This window comes from Pristiophorus japonicus, unplaced genomic scaffold, assembly GCF_044704955.1.
Source record: "Pristiophorus japonicus isolate sPriJap1 unplaced genomic scaffold, sPriJap1.hap1 HAP1_SCAFFOLD_313, whole genome shotgun sequence".
Taxonomy (NCBI): Eukaryota; Metazoa; Chordata; class Chondrichthyes; family Pristiophoridae; genus Pristiophorus; species Pristiophorus japonicus.
The window spans coordinates 165,146-186,624 of record NW_027252922.1 but is presented as its reverse complement, the minus strand read 5'-3'; the positions used below and the strand labels follow the sequence as shown (position 1 = coordinate 186,624).

Sequence of the window (21,479 nt, the reverse complement as noted above, 5' to 3'; positions counted from 1 at the left end):
AGTTAAACTAATATTGCAGGGGGATGGGAACCTATGCAGGGAGACAGAGGGAGACAAAAATGATGCAAAAGCAAAAGACAGAAAGGAGATGAGGAAAAGTGGAAGGCAGAGAAACCCAAGGCAAAGAACAAAAAGGGCCACTGTACAGCAAAATTCTAGAAGGACAAAGGGTGTTAAAAAAGCAAGCCTGAAGGCTTTGTGTCTTAATGCAAGGAGTATCCGCAATAAGGTGGATGAATTAACTGTGCAAATAGATGTTAACAAATATGATGTGATTGGGATTACGGAGACGTGGCTCCAGGATGATCAGGGCTGGGAACTCAACATCCAGGGGTATTCAACATTCAGGAAAGATAGAATAAAAGGAAAAGGAGGTGGGGTAGCATTGCTGGTTAAAGAGGAGATTAATGCAATAGTTAGGAAAGACATTAGCTTGGATGATGTGGAATCTATATGGGTAGAGCTGCAGAACACTAAAGGGCAAAAATCGTTAGTGGGAGTTGTGTACACACCTCCAAACAGTAGTAGTGATGTTGGGGAGGGCATCAAACAGGAAATTAGGAGTGCATGCAATAAAGGTGCAGCAGTTATAATGGGTGACTTTAATATGCACATAGATTGGGCTAGCCAAACTGGAAGCAATACGGTGGAGGAGGATTTCCTGGAATGCATAAGGGATGGTTTTCTAGACCAATATGTCGAGGAACCAACTAGGGGGGAGGCCATCTTAGACTGGGTGTTGTGTAATGAGAGAGGATTAATTAGCAATCTCATTGTGCAAGGCCCCTTGGGGAAGAGTGACCATAATATGGTGGAATTCTGCATTAGGATGGAGAATGAAACAGTTAATTCAGAGACCATGGTCCAGAACTTAAAGAAGGGTAACTTTGAAGGTATGAGGCATGAATTGGCTAAGATAGATTGGCTAATGATACTTAAGGGGTTGACTGTGGATGAGCAATGGCAGACATTTAGAGACCGCATGGATGAATTACAACAATTGTACATTCCTGTCTGGCGTAAAAATAAAAAAGGGAAGGTGGCTCAACCGTGGCTATCTAGGGAAATCAGGGATAGTATTAAAGCAAAGGAAATGGCATACAAATTGGCCAGAAATAGCAGCGAACCTGGAGACTGGGAGAAATTTAGAACTCAGCAGAGGAGGACAAAGGGTTTGATTAGGGCAGGGAAAATGGAGTACGAGAAGAAGCTTGCAGGGAACATTAAGGCGGATTGCAAAAGTTTCTATAGGTATGTAAAGAGAAAAAGGTTAGTAAAGACAAACGTAGGTCCCCTGCAGTCAGAATCAGGGGAAGTCATAACGGGGAACAAAGAAATGGCAGACCAATTGAACAAGTACTTTGGTTCAGTATTCACTAAGGAGGACACAAACAACCTTCCGGATATAAAAGTGGTCAGAGGGTCTATTAAGGAGGAGGAACTGAGGGAAATCTTTATTAGTCGGGAAATTGTGTTGGGGAAATTGATGGGATTGAAGGCCGATAAATCCCCAGGGCCTGATGGACTGCATCCCAGAGTACTTAAGGAGGTGGCCTTGGAAATAGCGGATGCATTGACAGTCATTTTCCAACATTCTATTGACTCTGGATCAGTTCCTATCGAGTGGAGGGTAGCCAATGTAACCCCACATTTTAAAAAAGGAGGGAGAGAGAAAGCAGGGAATTATAGACCGGTCAGCCTGACCTCAGTAGTGGGTAAAATGATGGAATCAATTATTAAGGATGTCATAGCAGCGCATTTGGAAAATGGTGACATGATAGGTCCAAGTCAGCATGGATTTGTGAAAGGGAGATCATGCTTGACAAATCTGGAATTTTTTGAGGATGTTTCCAATAAAGTGGACAAAGGAGTACCAGTTGATGTGGTATATTTGGACTTTCAGAAGGCTTTCGACAAGGTCCCACACAGGAGATTAATGTGCAAAGTTAAAGCACATGGGATTGGGGGTAGTGTGCTGACGTGGATTGAGAACTGGTTGTCAGACAGGAAACAGAGTAGGAGTAAATGGGTACTTTTCGGAATGGCAGGCAGTGACTAGTGGGGTACCGCAGGGTTCTGTGCTGGGGCCCCAGCTGTTTACATTGTACATTAATGATTTAGACGAGGGGATTAAATGTAGTATCTCCAAATTTGCGGATGACACTAAGTTGGGTGGCAGTGTGAGCTGCGAGGAGGATGCTATGAGGCTACAGAGTGACTTGGATAGGTTAGGTGAGTGGGCAAATGCGTGGCAGATGAAGTATAATGTGGATAAATGTGAGGTTATCCACTTTGGTGGTAAAAACAGAGAGACAGACTATTATCTGAATGGTGACAGATTAGGAAAAGGGAAGGTGCAACGAGACCTGGGTGTCATGGTACATCAGTCATTGAAGGTTGGCATGCAGGTACAGCAGGCGGTTAAGAAAGCAAATGGCATGTTGGCCTTCATAGCGAGGGGATTTGAGTACAGGGGCAGGGAGGTGTTGCTACAGTTGTACAGGGCCTTGGTGAGGCCACACCTGGAGTATTGTGTACAGTTTTGGTCTCCTAACTTGAGGAAGGACATTCTTGCTATTGAGGGAGTGCAGCGAAGATTCACCAGACTGATTCCCGGGATGGTGGGACTGACCTATCAAGAAAGACTGGATCAACTGGGCTTGTATTCACTGGAGTTCAGAAAAATTCTGACGGGTTTGGACAGGTTGGATGCAGGAAGAATGTTCCCAATGTTGGGGAAGTCCAGAACCAGGGGTCACAGTCTAAGGATAAGGGGTAAGCCATTTAGGACCGAGATAAGGAGAAACCTCTTCACCCAGAGAGTGGTGAACCTCTGGAATTCTCTACCACAGGAAGTAGTTGAGGCCAATTCACTAAATATATTCAAAAGGGAGTTAGATGAAGTCCTTACTACTCGGGGGATTAAGGGGTATGGCGTGAAAGCAGGAAGTGGGTACTGAAGTTTCATGTTCAGCCATGAACTCATTGAATGGCGGTGCAGGCTAGAAGGGCTGAATGGCCTGCTCCTGCACCTATTTTCTATGTTTCTATGTTTTCTATTCTATTTTTGGGCCTTTTCTTACACTAGATTATTTCAGTTTTCATCTAGTTCGCATTCTATCACATCAAATCCCAAGCTTGTTCTGTTTGTGTACATGGCTTGTGGGTGTGATAAACTGAACTGTAATGTCTCACTTTACACTCATTGGATGTTCTCAGACCCACCCCTTTATAGAAATATCTCGCATAAGATTTTAAATCTGTTATTTTCTGTACCAGTTATCCCTTTTTGGATCTGATTTTTTAAAACTCCTCCACACATATTGCATGTGACAGCCTTTGAAATATTCTGATCTTTGTAGTCGTCATTGCTGATTTGGATGGTCTCGTTGATTGAATCTCTTGTCACTATCATACATTGCACTATTTTTTTAAATCGAGATCACTGTTTCAAATGCTTCCTTTATCATGGCATTAGGTCCTCCATTGATCCCCGTCAATAATCGTTAGTTACTGGCTGGGATTTGGGTATAGGTTTAGGGGTTCGTGATTGGGGCTGGTGGTTATTGGTTAGGATTGGGGTTAGTGGTTGGGGCCAGTGAGTATTGGTTAGCATTGGGGTTAATGGTTGAGGCTGGTGATTATTGGTTGGGATTGGGGCTCGTGGTTGGGGCTGGTGGTTATTGGTTAGGATTGGGGCTAGTGGTTGGGGCTGGTGGTTATTGATTAGGATTGGAGGACGTGGTTGGGGCCGGTGATTATTGGTTATGATTGGGGTTAATGGTTGGGCCCGCTGGTTATTGGTTGAGGATAGTCGATACGATGTTCGGTTTACGAGTTAGTGATTAGGGTTAGAAACCACTATTGACAACGCAGTGTCACTAGACCCATCGATTTTAATTTCATTTTTTTTTATAAACCTCACGCAGACGAGTCAGAAAACAGCCTCATGAATTGATCATTTCAGGAACCTTCTTTCTGACCGAGTCCCATTTCCTCCCTCCTTTCACATCTCGACATTTCTCATAGAAAAAACACAGGGACATTAGACTTTGGGACAAGAAAATGTGGATCCAGGTTGTTATGTATGTAAACATTGTAACTGTAAGACTTGCCACTAGAGGGCAACTGTTGGAGGACCCAGGGTCACCTGCACACCTCGTGCAAGGGAATATAAAAGGTTGTCTGCCATGCTGCTTAGCCGCTCTGGAGTTGTATCAAAGAGACTAAGGTCACATCAGTTTTTGCTCACAGTTCTCAGTCTTGTGGAGTTCTTCCATACTTAACAATTGGCGACGAGTAACAGATCACAAATTTTCACGCGGTCATGGCTGCCATTGGTATTTTAGAGAGATTTGTAGAGGGCGATGGTTGGGAAGCCATCGTTGAACGTTTCGACTAGTACTTCGTAGCCAACAAGCTGGATGGGGATGATAAAGCGATCAAGCGTAGGGCAATTCTCCTCATCGTGTGTGGGTCCACCATATACAGTCTCATCAAGAATCTGCTAGCACCAGAAAAACCAGCGGAGAAGACATATACAGAGTTGTGTACGCTGGTTCGTAACCACCTCAAACTGAAGGAGAGCGTCTTAATGGCCAGGTATCGCTTCCACACGCACCACCGCTCTGAGGGCCAGGACGTGGTGAGTTATGTCGCCGACCTGAGACACCTGGTGGGAACTTGCGAATTTGATGGATTTTTGGGGGAAATGCTGCGGGATTTTTTCGTGCTTGGCCATGAGGTCATTCTTTGCAAGCTTCTGTCCGCCGAATCCCTCGACCTGAGCAAGGCTATCATGATAGCCCAGGCATTCATATCCACAAGCGATAATACCAGACAGATATCTTCCCAGCATCGAAGCTCACCGGCAAGTACTGTGCATAAAATAATGTCACTAGCAGGCAGAACTGTATATGGCAGGGCCTACACGCCTGCAGCTGCAAGACCTAGGCTGACTCAGAGTCCGCCATTGGGTGTAAATGCAAATCCATTCGCACCATGTTGGCGCTGCGGAGGTAATCATCGAGCCCATCAATGTCGATTCAACCACTACGTGTGCAAAGGCAGCGAAACAATTGGGGACCTCCAGCGAATGTGCAAGAGTGCTGCAACTCACCTCGTGGCAGAGTTGGCAGAGGATGATCGATCCGGCATGGATCTCGCAGAACAAACGAGAGGCAACTCAAGCCGAGGAAGAAGTGTATGGGGTACACACCTTCACCACCAAGAGCCCTCCTATCATGCTGAAAGTCAAATTGAACGGTATTTCGGTATCAATGGAGTTGGACACGGGGGCGAGTCAGTCAATTATGAGCCAGAAGGCTTTTGAGAAACTGTGGGGCAACAAGGCACAAAGGCCCAAACTGAGCCCAATTCAGACAAAACTGTGCACCTACACCAAAAAGCTCATACCAGTCATTGACAGTGCAGCAGTTAAGGTATCGGATGATGGAGCTGTGCATGATTTATCACTGTGGATTGTACCAGGCGATGGCCCAATGCTATTCAGCAGAAGCTGGCTGGGAAAGATTCAATAGAACTGGGACGACATCAAAGTACGATCTTCAGTGGATGATGCCTCGTGCGCCCAAGTACTGAGCAAGTTTCCGTCACTATTTGAACCAGGCATCGGCAACTTCACAGGTGCCAAGGTGCAGATCCATCTAGTCCCCGATGCAAGGCCCATTCATCACCAGGCCCGAGCAGTTCCGTACATGATGAGGGAGAAAGTCGAGGTCGAGATCGAGCTGGACAGACTTCAACGAGAGGGAACCAGTTGAGTTCAACGAGTAGGCCTGTCTGATTGTTCCGGTGTTAAAAGTGATGGCATGGTCAGAATCTGCTGAGACGACAAGGTAACAATCGAGTCTCGTTACAAGACCAGTACCCGCTACCCAAGGTGGATGACCTGTTCGCAACATTAGTGGGGGGGGGCGAGGGGGGCGAAGTCGTTCACCAAGTTGGACCTAACCTCCGCCTACATGACACAGGAGCTGGCTGAATCTACGAAAAGATTGATGTTCATCAACACGCACAAAGGACTGTTTATATACCACAGATGCCCTTTTGGGATTCGCTCGGCTGCTGCCATCTTCCAGAGGAACATGGAGAGTCTGCTGAAATCGGTTCTGTGCACCGTTGTGTTCAAGACGACATCCTGATCACCGGTCGAGACACCACCGAACACTTGGACAACCTGGAAGAGGTTCTAAGTCGACTAGACAGAGTGGGACTTAGGCTGAAACGCTCCAAGTGTGTTTTCCTGGTGCCAGAGATCGAATTTTTGGGGAGAAAGATTGCGGCAGACGGCATCAGGCCAACGGACTCAAAGACAGAGGCCATCAAGAATGCACCCAGACCACAGAGTGTGATGGAGCTGCGTTCGTTCCTGGGACTCCTCACTATTTTGGTAACTTTCTACCCGGGTTAAGCACTTTGCTGGAACCGTTGTACATGTTGCTACTGAGGGGTGACGACTGGGTTTGGGGTAAATCACAAGAGACAGCCTTTGAGAAGGCCAGAAACCTACTTTGTTCCAATAAGTTACTTGTACTGAATGACCCGTGTAAACGATTAGTGTTAGCTTGTGATGCATCTTCGTACGGGGTCAGCTGTGTTACAGCAAACTAATGTATCGGGCAAACTTCAACTGGTTGCATATGCATCTAGAAGTCTGTCTAAGGCTGAAAGAGCCTACAGTATGGTTGAGAAAGAGGCATTAGCATGTGTACATGGGATTAAGAAAATGCACCAATACCTATTTGGACTTCGGTTTGAGCTTGAAACCGACCACAAACTGCTCATTTCACTGTTTTCAGAAAGCAAAGGTATAAACAATAATGCTTCATCCCACATCCAAAGATGGGCACTAACATTGTCTGCCTATGACTATGTTATCCGCCACAGACCAGGCATGGAGAACTGTGCTGATGCCCTCAGTCGGCTACCATTGCCCACTACCGGGATGGAAATGGCGCAGCCCACAGACTTGCTTCTGGTCATGGATGCTATTGAGAGCGAGGGATCACCCGTCACTGCTCGCCACATCAGGACCTGGACCAGCCAGGATCCTGTGCTATCACTTGTAAAAGGTTGCGTCCTCAATGGGAGCTGGTCAGCCATTTCCGGGGAAATGCAAGATGAAATTAAGCCATTACACTGACGCAAAGTTGAAATCTCCATGCAGTTGGATTGTCTCTTATGGGGTAATCATGTGGTTTTGCCCAAAAATAGGCAGGGAAACGTTTATACGTGACCTATACAATATACACCCAGGCATAATCATGCTGAAGGCTATAGCCAGGTCGCATGTTTGATGGCCTGGCATTGACTCGGACTTAGAGTCATGCGTACACCAATGCAACATGTGCTCACAACTGTGCAATGCACCAAGGGAGTCTCCATTGAGTCTGTGGTCATGCCCCTCCAAACTGTGGTCCAGGATCCACATAGATTTTGCTGGCCCTTTCTCGGAAAGATGTTTTTTAGTTGTAGTGGACGCTTACTCTAAAAGGATGGAATGTGTAATCATGTCATCCAGCACATCCACTGCCACCAGTGAAAGCCTCTGGGCTGTGTTCGCCACCCCTGGCTTGCCCGATGTCCTTGTCAGTGCCAATGGACCGTGTTTCACCAGCTCAGAATTCATCACGTTTATGACCCGCGATGGCATCAAGCATGTAGCATGTCAGGTCTTCCCTGTTTAAGCCCGCATCCAACGGTCAAGCAGAACGGGCAGTCTAAACTATCAAGCAGAGCTTGAAACGTGTGACGGAAGGCTCCTTGCAGACCCACTTATCTCGGGTTCTGCTCAGCTACCGGATGCGACCCCACTCACTCACTGGGGCTCCCCCTGCAGAATTGTTAATGAAGAGAGCACTCAAAACCAGGCTCTCCCAAGTCCACCCGAATCTAAATGATCATGTGGAAACCCGACACCACCAGCAAAACATGTACCACAATCGCGTGGCTGTATCATGTGACATTGATAACGACCCTGTGTTTGTCCTTAATTACAGTCATGGTCATAAATGGGTCGCTGGCACTGTCTTGGCCAAGGAGGGGAATAGTGTGTTTGTAGTCAAACTATTGAATGGACAAACGTGCAGAAAGCATTTGGATCAGACCAAACTGCAGTTCACCGACAACCAGGAACAACCTGAGGAGGACATCACCATCATCGACACACGAACACACACCCAACCATCAATCGACCTCACTATCAATCAAGAGGATGAACCCACCATTCCCAACAGTCCTGTCAGACCAGCTGTGCCGCAGTGCAGCAAAAGTCCGAGCAACTCACCCATGCCAGAGTTTGAACTCAGACGATCAACCAGGAAGCGTAGGGCCCCGGATTGTCTCAACTTATAAATAATTTGTATCAAAGACTTTGGGAGGGCGTGATGTTATGTATGTAAACATTGTAACTGTGTAAGACTTGCCACCAGAGGGCATAATTGTTGGAAGCCCAACGGTCACCTGCATAACTCGTGCAAGGGAGTATAAAAGATTGTCTGCCATGCTGCTTAGGCACTCTGAAGTTGTATTAGAGAGACTAAGGTCACATTAGTTTTTACTCACAGTACTCAGTCTTGTGGAGTACTTAACACCCTGCCTGCTCACCATAACCCTTTATTCCATTATTGCTCAAAAATCTGTCTATCTCCGCCTTAAATATATTCAATGACCAGCCTCCACGGCTCCCTGGGGCAGAGAATTCCACAGATTTACAAACCTCTGAGTGAAGAAATTGCTCCTCATCCCAGTTTTAAACGGGCTGAGGAGAAAGGCTGCATTTGTAAATAGAACAGGATTTACTGTGATTGCATTGGGCACTGAACCATGTTCATTCTGGCAACTCTTCTTTGTTTCTGATGATCTTAATAACCCCTATACCTGTGCTGGCGATTAATATTGTGCAGAAATATTGAATAAATTATCTTTGTTTCAAACACTGTGCCGAATATTTGGTTCCTCCATGATCAGAGGAGACGAATTGATGTTCTGTTACCGACTGTTCCATTTTAGTGCTTTTTCTTAATCTAACTTATATCATTTCTCACCTAGTTCACCTTCTATCAAACCCCAAACTTGTTCTGTTTGCGTACGTGAGTTGTGGTTGTAGTAGACGGCAGTGTCTCACTTTAAACTCAACTAAAATCCTTTGAACTACCCCTTTATTGAACTGGTTTGCATAAGATTTGAAATCCGTTAATTTCTGGAACAGTTAATCCGTTTTTGGAACCAATTTAATTTTAAAAAACTCATCCACACATTTTGCACATGAAAGGGCAGCGAAATATTCTGATATTTGTAATTGTCATTGCCACAAACTCAGTTCCCTAGCGACTGACTCCATCCCTCTCCCCAACTTCTGTGTGAGGCTGAACCAGACTGTTCGCAACCTTGGTGTCATACTTCACCTTGAAATCAGTTTTTGACCATATATCCGCAGCATAACTAAGATTGCCTTTTTCCACCTCTGTAACATCGCCCATCTCTGCTCTTGCCTCAGCTCATCCACTGCTGTAGCCCTCATCCATGCCTTTGTTACTTCTGAACTTGTATATTGCAACGCACTCCTCCCATATTCCACCCGACATAAACTAGAGTTGATCCAAAACTCAGCTGCCTGTGTCCAAACTCACACCCTGGATGTGTTTGATGGAACAATATAGAGGTATATTTACTCTGTATCTAACCCGTGCTTTACCTACCCTGGGAGTGGTTGATGGGGCAGTGTAGAGGGAGTTTTACTTTTTATCTAACCCATGCTGTACCTACCCTGGGAGTGTTTGGGACTGTGTAGAGGGAGCTTTACTCTGCTATTGAGGGAGTGCAGCGAAGGTTCACCAGACTGACTCCCGGGATGGCGGGACTGACCTATCAAGAAAGACTGGATCAACTGGGCTTGTATTCACTGGAGTTCAGAAGAATGAGAGGGGACCTCATAGAAACATTTAAAATTCTGACGGGGTTAGGCAGGTTAGATGCAGGAAGAATGTTCCCAATGTTGGGGAAGTCCAGAACCAGAGGTCACAGTCTAAGGATAAGGGGTAAGCCATTTAGGACCGAGATGCGGAGGAACTTCTTCACTCAGAGAGTGGTGAACCTGTGGAATTTTCTACCACAGAAAGTTGTTGAGGCCAACTCACTAAATATATTCAAAAAGGAGTTAGATGAGGTCATTACTACTAGGGGGATCAAGGGGTATGGCGAGAAAGCAGGAATGGGGTACTGAAGTTGAATGTTCAGCCATGAACTTATTGAATGGCGGTGCAGGCTGGAAGGGCCGAATGGCCTACTCCTGCACCTATTTTCTATGTTTCTATCTAACCAATGCAGTATCTACTCTGGAATGCTTGGGACAGGTTAGAGGGAGATATACTTCGTATTTAACTTGTGTTGCACTTGCCCTTGGAATGTCTGGTGGAACTGTGTTGAGGAAGCTTTACTCTGTGTCTAAGCAAGGCAAATATATCCTTCCTTAGATAAGGAGACCAAAACTGTGCACAGTCCTCTAGGTGTGGTTCGGGAGTAAAGGGTTCTGGGGAGCTGAGTCTATGATCAGACCCGCCAAGATCTTACTGAATAAGATCGGGGGGTCCGGGTGGCCCACTCCTGCTCCGATTTCTCATGGTCTTATGTACCCAGCATGCCCCGAAGGCGAGAATGTGCCTCACCCAGACCACAGGAGCTCAGTGCGCAGGCGCGGGTCGTGTAATGGCGGAGGAGACACATTTTAGACGTGTCCTTTTCAGCGGGACAGAGCGGAATAATGGACCAACGGGGAGCCGGGGAGGCTTCATGAACAACTGGTGCCCGCCGCAAGCCCGGAATAATAACCGGAATATCGGCAGTTGCAGCTTACGGGCTTTCTCCCGGTCACAGGCCCAAGCTATCGGCGGCCATCTTGGTGCAGGAAGGCAGGTTCAACGGTCGGCCATCTTAATTCAGTGAGCAGAACAGCGCGTGCGCGGCCATTTTGATGCAGGAACTCAGTGAATGATGTCTGTCTCGAACTGAACCCAGCCAGAGTCAGCACCTTCAGGGGAGGGGAACCAGTGAGTGTGGAACTGAACCCAGACAGAGTCAGCACCTTCAGGGGAGGGGAACCAGTGAGTGTGGAACTGAACCCAGCCAGAGTCAGCACCTTATAAGAACAGAAGAAATAGGAGCAGGAGTAGGCCATACAGCTGCTCGAGCCTGCTCCACCATTCAATAAGATCATGGCTGATCTGATCATGGACTCAGCTCCACTTCCCTGCCCGCTTCCCATAACTTCTTATCCCCTTATCATTTAAGAAACTCTCTATTTCTGTCTTAAATGTATTCAATGTCCCAGCTTCTACAGCTCTCTGAGGCAGTGAATTCCACAGATTTACAACCCTCTGATAGTAGAAATTTCTCCTCATCTCTGTTTTAAATTGACGGCCTCTTATTCTAAGATCATGCCTTCCAGTTCTAGTCTCCCCCATCAGTGGAAACATCCTCTCTGCATCCACCTTTACAAGCCCGCTTATATCTTATACATTTTGATAAGATCACCTCTCATTCTTTTGAATTCCAATAAGTAGAGGCCCAACCTACTCAACCTTTCTCCTCATTCACGGAATCAACCTCGTGAACCTTCTCTGAACTGCCTCCAAAGCAAGTATATCCTTTCGTAAATATGGAAACCAAAACTGCACGCAGTATTCCAGGTGTGGCCTCACCAATACGTTGTACAACTGTAGCAAGACTTCCCTGCTTTTAAACTCCATTGCATTGGCCTTCCTGATCACTTGCTGTACCTGCATACTATCCTTTTGTGTTTCATGCACAAGTATCCCCAGGTCCCACTGTACTGTGGCACTTTGCAATCTGTCTCCATTTAAATAATAACTTTCTCTTTGATTTTTTTTCTGCCAAAGTGCATGACCTCACACTTTCTAACATTATACTCCATCTGCCAAATTTTTGCCCGCTCACTGAGCCTCTCTGTGTCCTTTTGCAGATTTTACTTGTCCTCCCATCTTTGTATCGTCGGCAAACTTGGCTACGTTACACTCAGTCCCTTCTTCCAAATCGTTAATATAGAATGTAAATAGTTGGGGTCCCAGCACTGGTCCCTATGGCACCCCACTAGTTACTGGTTGCCATCCAGAGAATGAACCATTTATCCTGATTCTCTGTTCTTTGTTCTCTGTTAGTTAGCCAATCCTCTATCCATGCTAATATATTACCCCCGTGCCCGTGGACATTTATCTTGTGCAGTAACCTTTTATGTGGCAACTTGTCAAATGCCTTCTGGAAATCCAAATACACAACATCCACTGGTTCCCCCTTATTCACCAGGTTCGTTACATCCCCAAAGAATTCCAGCAAATTTGTCAAACATGACTTCCCCTTCATAAATCCATGCTGACTCTGCATGACTGAATTTTGCTTCTTTAATAATGGATCCAACATTTTCCCAATCACAGATATTAGGCTAACTGGTCTATAGTTTCCTGCTTTTTGTCTGCCTCCTTTTTTAAATAGGGGCATTACATTTGCAGTTTTCCAATCTGCTGGGACCTCCCCAGAATCCAGGGAATTTTGGTAAATTACAACCAATGCATCCACAATCCCTGCCGCTACTTCTCTTAAGACTCTAGGATACAAGCCATGAGGTCCAGGGGTTTTATCTGCCTTTAATCCCATTATCTTACTGAGTACCACCTCCTTAGTGATTGTGTTAAGTTCCTCCCCCTCTCCTCCCCCCCCCCCCCCCCTCCGTATCCCCTTGACTATCCACTGTTGGAATATTGTTGGTGTCCTCTACCGTAAAGACTGAATACAAAATATTTGTTCAGAGTTTCTGCCATCTCCCTGTTCCCCGTTACTAATTCCCTGGTCTCGTCCTCTAAAGGACCAACAATTACTTTAGCCACTCTTTTCCTTTTTATATACCTATAGAAACTCTTGTTATCTGTTTTTATATTTTGTGCTAGTTTACTCTCACAGTCTATCTTCCCTTTCTTACTCATTTTTTAGGTATTCTTTGCTGGTTTTTAAAAGCTTCCCAGTTTTCTGTCGTCCCACTAGATTTGGTCACTTTGTATGCCCTGTTTTTAATGGATAACGTCCTTTATTTCTTTAGCTAGCCACGGATGGCTCTATTTTCTCTTGCACCTTTTCCTCCTCACTGGAATAGATTTTTCTTGAGAGTTGTGAAATATCTCCTTAAATGTACACCATTGTTCATCAACCGTCCTGCAGTTTAATCTATTTTCCCAGTCCAAGTTACCCAATTCTTCCCTCATACCTTTATAGTCTCCTTTATTTAAGCTTAGTACGCTGGTTAGAGATCCAACTTTCTCACCCGGCATCTGAATTTGAAATTCAGTCATACTCTGATCACTCATTCCGAGGAGATCCTTTACTAGGAGATTGTTTATTAATCCTGTCTCATTACACAGGACCAGATCTAAGATAGCCTGCCCCCTGGTTGGTTCCGTTACATACTGCTCAAGGAACCTGTCCCTTATGCACTCCATGAACTCCTCCTCAAGGCTGCCCTGACCAATTTGATTTATCCAATCAATATGGAGATTAAAATCACCTATGATTATTGTTGTTCCCTTTTTACAAGCCCCCACTATTTCCTGGTTTACGCTGCGACCAACAGAGTTGCTACTGTTCGGGGGCCTATAGACTATGCCCACCAGTGACCTTTTCCCCTTATTGTTCCTTATTTCCACCCAAACTGTTTCAACATCCTTATCATTTGAGACAATATCGTTTTTTTACTATTGCAGTGATTCCATCCTTTATCAATAGAGCTACCCCACCTCCTTTTCCTTTCTGTCTGTCCTTCCGGATTGTCAAGTACCCCTGAATATTTAATTCCTGGTCCTTGTAACCATGTCTCTGTAATGGCTATCAGATCATACCCATTTGTCTCAATTTGTTCCGTCAACTTATCTATTTTGTTACAAATGCTACGTGCATTTAGACAAAGTGCCTTTAAGTTTGTTTTTTTTTTACCCTTTTTTCCTGCTTGTTTCCTCTCTCCTTAAAACTCACTTTCTTTATTTTTGCTTTCTAATTCCAGCTTTGCTCCCCTCCCTGCTGAATCTATTGTCAGGTTCCCATCCTCCTGCCAAGCTAGTTTAAACCCTCCCCAACAACACTAGCAAACCCCCCCACCCTCCCACAAGGATATTGGTCCCGGCTCTGTTGAGGTGCAACCCATTCGGTTTGTACAGGTCCCACCTCCCCCAGAAGTGGTCCCAATGTGTCAGGAATCTAAAGCCCTCCCTCTTGCACCATCTCTCCAGCCACGCATTCATCTGCTCTATCCTCCTATTTCTGTACTCACAAGCTCGTGGCACTGGGAGTAATGCAGAGATTACTACCTTTTGAGGTCCTGCTTCTTAATCTCCCTGCTAGCTCCCTAAACTCTGCCTGCTGGAGAGGGGAGGGAGGGGAAACAGTGAATGTGAAATTAAACACAGCCAGAGTTAGCGCCTTCAGGGAAGAGGCGGATGGGAGGGAGGGGAACATGCGAGTATACAACTGAACTCAGCCAGAGTCAGCACCTTCAGGAGAGGGGAACCAGTGAGTCTAAAACTGAACCCAGCCAGAGTCAGCACCTTCAGGGAAGAGAGAGAGGGGAACCAGTGAATGTAGAACTGAACCCAGCCAGAGTCAGCACCTTCAGGGGAGGAGTGGGAGGGGAACCAGTGAGTGCAGAACTGAAATCAGACAGAGTCTGCATCTTCAGGGGAGGAGAGGGGAGGCAATTCAGAGAAGGTTCACGAAGTTGATTCCGGAGATGAGGGGGTTCTTATGAGGAAATGTTGAGGAGGTTGGGGGCAATATATTAGCATGGATAGGGGATTGGCTAACTAACAGAAAACAGAGAGTCGGGATAAATGGTTCATTCTCGGTTTGGCAATCAGCAACTAGTCGGTTGCCGCAGGGATCAGTGCTGGGACCCCAACTATTTACAATCTATATTAACGACTTGGAACAAGGAACCGAGTGTAACATAGCCAAGTTTGCTGACGATATAAAGATGGGAGGAAAAGCAATGAGTGAGGAGGACACACAAAATCTGCAAAAGGACAGAAGCTTAGGGAATGGGCAAAAATTTGGGAGATGGAGTATAATATTGCAAAGTGTGAGGTCACGCACTTTGGCAGAAAAAAAATCAAAGAGCAAGTTGTTATTTAAATGCAGAAAAATTGCAACGTGCTGCAGTACAGTGGGACCTGGGGGGTACTTGTGCATGAAATACAAAAGGTTAGTATGCAGGTACAGCAAGTGATCAGGAAGGTCAATGGAATCTTGATCTTTATTGCAAAGGGGATGGAGTATAAAAGCAGGGAAGTCTAGCTACAGTTGTACAGAGTATTGGTGAGGCCACACCTGGAATACTGCGTGCACTTTTGGCTTCCATATTGAAGAAAGGATATACTTGCTTTGGAGGCAGTTCAGAGAGGGTTCACAAGGTTCATTCCGGAGATGAGGGGATTGACTTATGAGAAAAGGTTGAGTAGGTTGGGCCTCTACTCATTGGAATTCAGAAGAATGAGAGGTGATCTTATCGAAACACATATACAATTATGAGGGGGCTCGACAAGGTGGATGCAGAGAGGATGTTTCCACTGATAGGAGAGACTAGAACTTGGGGCATAATCTTGGAATAAGGGGCCGCCCATTTAAAACTGAGATGAGGAGAAATTTCTTCTCTGAGGGTTGTAAATCTGTGGAATTTGCTGCCTCAGAGAGCTGTGGAAGCTGGACATTTGTATAAATTTAAGACAGAAATAGACAGTTTCTTAAACGATAAGGGGTTATGGGGATCGGGCGGGGAAGTGGACCTGAGTCTATGATCGGACCACGAATAATCGTATTAAATGGCGAAGCAGGCTCGAGGGGCCGTATGGCCTACTTCTGCTCCTATTTCTTATGTTAACCAGAACTAAAACCAGACAGAGTCAGCATCTTCAGGGGAGGGGAGGGGAACCAGTGAGTGCAGAACTGAACCCAGCCAAAGTTAGCATCTTAAGGGGAGGAGAGGGGAGGCAGTTCAGAGAAGGTTCACGAGGTTGATTTCAGAGATGAGTGTGTGAACTTATGAGGAAATATTGAGGAGGTTGGGAGCAATATATTCGCATGGATAGAGGATTGGTTAACTAACAGAAAACAGAGAGTTGGGATAAATGGTTCGTTCTTGGGTTGGCAACGAGTAACTAGTGGGGTGCCGCAGGGATCAGTATTGGGACCCCAACTATTTACAATCAACACTAATGACTTGGAAGAAGGGACTGATTGTAACGTAGCGAAATTTGCTGATGATACAAAGATGAGAGGAAAAGCAATGTGTGAGGAGGACTCACAAAATCTGCAAAACGACATAGACAGGCTAAGTGCGTGAGTGAAAATTTGGCAGCTGGAGTATAATGTGGAAAGTGTGAGGTCATGCACTTTGGCAGAAAAAAATGAAAGAGCAAGTTATTATTTAAATGGAGAAAGATTGCAAAGTGCCGCAGTACAGCAGGACCTGGGGGTACTTGTGCATGAAACACAAAAGGATAGTATGCCGAAACAGCAAGTGATCAGGAAGACCAATGGTATCTTGGCCTTTATTGCAAAGGGGATGGAGTATAAAAGCTGGGAAGTCTTGCTACAGCTATATAAGGTATTGGTGAGGCCACACCTAGAATGCTGTGTGCAGTTTTGGCTTCCAATTTTACGAAAGGATATACTTGCTTTGGGGGCAGTTCAGAGAAGGTTCACAAGGTTGATTCCGTGGATGAGGGGGTTGAGGAAAGGTTGAGTAGGTTGGGCCTCTACTCATTGGAATTCAGAAGAATGAGAGGTGACCTTATCGAAACATATAAGATTTATGAGGGGGCTTGACAAGGTGAATGCAGAGAGGATGTTTCTACTGATGGGGGAGACTAGAACTAGAGGGCATAATCTTAGAATAAGGGGCCGCCCATTTAAAACTGTGATGAGGAGAAATTTCTTCTCTCAGAGGGTTGTAAATCTGTGGAATTTGCTGCCTCAGAGAGGTATGGAAGCCGGGCCATTGAATAAATTTAAGACAGAAATAAACAGTATCTTAACCGATAAGGGGTTATAGGGAGCGGGCGGGTAAGTGGAGCTGAGTCCATGCTCGAATCAGCCATGATCTTATTGAATGGCAGAGTAGGCTCGTGGGGCTGTATGGCCTACTCCTGTTCCTATTTCTTATGTTATTATGTTCTCTGCCCACTCCTCATAACCCCTTATCCGCTTATCGTTTAGAAACTGAGTAATTGGGAGGAGGGTCCAGTGACCCTGCTGGAAAATGCAAGTGTGAGGCCTCAGGTGAGGACAGTGGAATAGCCTGTCGACACTCACTGTTGAGGTTCACACAGGGAGATTGGGCACATAGGTCACTACTGGAGAGAACCTGGTGAATGTAGAACTGAACCCAGCCAGAGTCAGCACCTTCAGGGGAGGAGAGGGAGGGGAACCAGTGAGTGTAGAACTGAACCCAGCCAGAGTCAGCACCTTCAGGGGAGGAGAGGGAGGGGAACCAGTGAGTGTAGAACTGAACCCAGCCAGTATTAGTGGTGAAAACTAGGAGTGGAGGAGAAACAGTCTAGAAATGTGCGATGGTTTTGGATTTCAGCACAGCAGGAGGGACAATGTGTGGGACAGGGATTTACAGCTTTGGAAGAACAAGAGAGGAAAGAATGTTCCACGGAAACTCGGGGGCCAAGTTTCGACTGACCAGTAGAATGGTGCACCTCCGAGAGGTCCGTCGACTTTCTAGAAGGAAAAGCGCACCTAATACTTATCTCGGGATTCTCCACGATGATCAGGCCTGCTTTGGACTGGGTGCAGCGCAGCAGAAGCAGTGGGGGGCGGAGCTACAGCTCTTCGCCGAAAAAAGTGCCGGCAGCTGCGCGCGTGCGCAGTGGAGTCTGTGCACATGTGCAGTAGTTCCTGGCCCTCCCAGCGCATCGTGGCTCCGGGTGACCCTATCCCTGGCCGAGTGGCCTGCCTGCCTCACCGTCCCTCACCTCGCTGCTGCCTAAACCCGGGCCTCGCCTCACCGTCCCTCGCCTCGCTGCTGCCCAACCTCGGGCCTCGCCTCACCACCCCTCGCCTCGCCGCTGCCCAACCTCGGACCTCGCCACCACTGCTCTTACCTCAAGGCCTCCTCGCCGGCCCGCCTAAACACCTCCTCCACGATGGGGCCGCCCGACCACCTCCTCGGCAGCGGGCCCCACCGGACCACCTCCTCGGCGGTGTGGCACACCTGAGCTCTTCCCCTTGAAAATGTAATCAGACAGGCTGGCAGGGCTGAGTGTGGGCCGTGTGCTGCTGGAGGGCTCCCGGTGCTCCCCAACGCATCGGTGCTGCAGTAGGTGAGGTAGGAACTTATAATTTTTTATTTATTGATTTTTTTATTTTATTTATTGATTGATTTATTGATCATTTATTGATCATTTATTATTGATGATGGTTCTTTATTTTTAAAAGTGAAATGTTTGGAAAATCCTCTAACTTCCCTCTAACTTCACTTCTCCCTCCCCTTAACTCTGGCTACCTGCGCCTGATTGCTAAAGTGTCCGCAAGGTTTTTCTGAGCATATCAAAGTGGACATTTACTCAGGCCTAAGTTAGTTTGGAGTAACTTTTCGCTGTCTAAACTTACTGAAATGGCCAAAACAGGCGTAAGTGGCTGGTAACGCCCTCTTTTGGAAAAGAAAACTGAACCAAAAAGAAACTGAACTCAAAAAAAAACTGAACTAACCGACTGAAACTGGAGCAAACTAAATGGGGAGAATTGCGATTTCTAGGATACTCAAAAAAAAACTAGTTGTTCCAAAAAAATAGGAGCAACTCCTGTCGAAACTTGGTCCCTAGATTGTCTATTCTGAATTTTTGTCTTGTACTGACAGTGATGAGTTTTATTATCTCCTTTTACAGAATATTGGAAGGGGAGATTTTCAGACAGGAAACACAAACCAAACATCACATCAAGATCTGACGGAGTCAATCGATTCTTCAGGACCTGAATATCATCGGCCTTTGAAAGTGGAAGGAGAATTGTTTGCCTGTTCTGCCTGTGGGAAAAGATTTCAAATGTCAGTGTGACTGGAAAGGCACTGAGACACACACACACCCGAGTGAGTGTTCCAGTGCACTGCCTGTGGAAAGAGCTTTAAGCAGTTATACAGCCTGAAAAAACATCGCACTATTCACCGTACGGAGAAACTGTAAATGTGTTTTGTGCGTGGACGAGGCTTCAACCCATCGTCCAACCATGGAGAGTCACAAGGACACCCGCACCATGGAGAAACCGTGGAAATGTGGTGGCTGTGGGAAGGTATTCAGATCACCATCTGAGCTGGAAATTCATCGACGCAATCACACCGGGGAGAGGCCGTTCACCTGCTCTGAGTGTGGGAAGGGATTCACTCAGTCATCCGACCTGCTGAGACACCAGCGAGTTCACACTGGGGAGAGGTCGTTCACCTGCTCTGAGTGTGGGAAGGGATTCACTCAGTCATCCGACCTTGTTGTTCACCAGCGAGTTCACACTGGGGAGAGGCCATTCACCTGCTCTGAATGTGGGAAGGGATTCACTCAGTCATCCAAACTTGTAGCTCACCAGCGAGTTCACACTGGGGAGAGGCCATTCACCTGCTCTGAGTGTGGAAAGGGAGTCACTCAGTCATCCCACCTTGTAGCTCACCAACGAGTTCACACTGGGGAGAGGCCATTCACCTGCTCTGAATGTGGGAAGGGATTCACTACATCATCCGACTTGGTGCAACACCAGCGAGGTCACACTGGGGAGAGGCCATTCACCTGCTCTGAGTGTGGGAAGCGATTCACTCGGTCATCCCACATGCTGAGACACCAGCGAGTTCACACTGGGGAGAGGCCGTTCACCTGCTCTGAGTGTGGGAAGGGATTCAGTCAGTCATCCCACCTGCTGATACACCAGCGAGTTCACACTGGGGAGAGGCCATTCACCTGCTTTGAGTGTGGGAAGTGATTCACTCGGTCATCCACCCTGCTGACACACCAGCGAGTTCACAGTGGGGAGAGGCCATTCACCTGCTCTGAGTGTGGGAAGCGATTCACTCGGTCATCCCACCTGCTGACACACCAGCGAGTTCACAAGTGACTGCAGGGGTTGGAATCTGCTGTTATTGCTGCTGTTAATCACATCCTGACTGAACCACGTTCATTCTGACAGTTGGGGTTTGTTTCTGCTGATAACCCTATAACTGGGCTGGACTTTAATATTCTGGATATATTGCTGATTGTGTTCTCGGGGCTGCAGTGTCCATTTAAGAAACGCTGTGTGTTATCTTTCCCCTTAATTCAGCAACTCTCAACAGAAATTCAGTTTACAATAAAATTATGAACTTTTACTTTAATCCTAAACTGATCTTTGGTACAAAATCTGCAATAGTGTGTGAAAGTTTCCACTGAATAAAATCTCCAATTAGAAAGAGCTCACTGACAATTCTTACTGACTTGCACATTCCACACAGTGGCCCCTCCATTATCCACCAGAAAGAAGGGGAATGGGAATTAGTGGGGAATCCATGTCCCCAAATGTTGCCCCTCCCGTCTGGTGTAGCAATCCCCTTGGCACGGGAATGGAGACAAGTCCAGACCAAAACTATGCGCAGTACTCCAGGTGTGGCCTTACCAATACCCTGTACAATTGTAGCAGGACTTCCCTACTTTCATACTCCATCCCCCTTGAAATAAAGGCCAGCATTCCATTTGCCTTCTGATTACTTGCTTTACCTGCATGCTAATCTTTTGAGTTTCATGTACAAGAACCCCTCGATCCCTCTGCACTACAGCATTTTGTAATTGTCTCCATTTAAATAATAATTTGCTTTTTTATTTTTCCTACCAAAGGGGATAACCTGACATTTTACCACATTATAGTCCATCTGCCAGATTTTTGCCCACTCATTGAGCCTATCTATATCCCTTTGTAGATTCTTTGCGTCCTCCTCACAACAACCTATCTTTGTATCATCAGAAAATTTGGCTTCGTTACACTCAGTCCCTTCATCCAAGTCATTAATATAAATTGTAAGTTGTTGAAGCCCCAGCACTGATCCCTGCGGCACCCCACTAGTTACAGTTTGCCAACCGAAAAATGACCCATTTATGCTGACTCTGTTTTCTGTTAGGTAGCCAATCCTCTATCCATTCTGATATATTGCCCCCAATCCCTTGAGCTCTTACCTTGTGCAGTAACCTTTTGTGTGACACCTTCTCGAATGTTTTCTGGAAATGCAAATATACAACATCAACTGGTTCTCCTTTATCCACTCTGCTTGTTGCATCTTCAAACAACTCCAGCAAATTTGTCAAAACATGATTTCCCTTTCATAAAACCATGCTGACTGCCTGACTGCAGTATGATTTTCTAAATGTCCTGCTACTACTTCCTTAATGCTGGAC

The 21,479-nt window shown here is 46.2% G+C and overlaps 1 protein-coding gene across 2 annotated transcripts in view; it reads left to right on the top strand.

The window, feature by feature from the left end:
- The window catches only part of LOC139249448 (zinc finger protein 774-like), a 35,208-nt gene extending 14,603 nt beyond the window's left edge, over window positions 1-20,605 (top strand). The window contains exon 3 of one of the 2 annotated variants that reach the window (XR_011591171.1): window positions 8,022-8,957. Coding sequence is in view for 1 of the 2 variants with exons in the window: in XM_070872422.1 (XP_070728523.1) it covers window positions 19,303-20,040 (738 nt within the window). In the remaining variant the exon portion in view is untranslated. Of the gene's footprint in view, window positions 1-8,021; window positions 8,958-18,965 lie in introns of those variants that run through there. The other variant, XM_070872422.1, reaches the window with a different exon arrangement.
- Window positions 20,606-21,479: the final 874 nt, after the last annotated feature.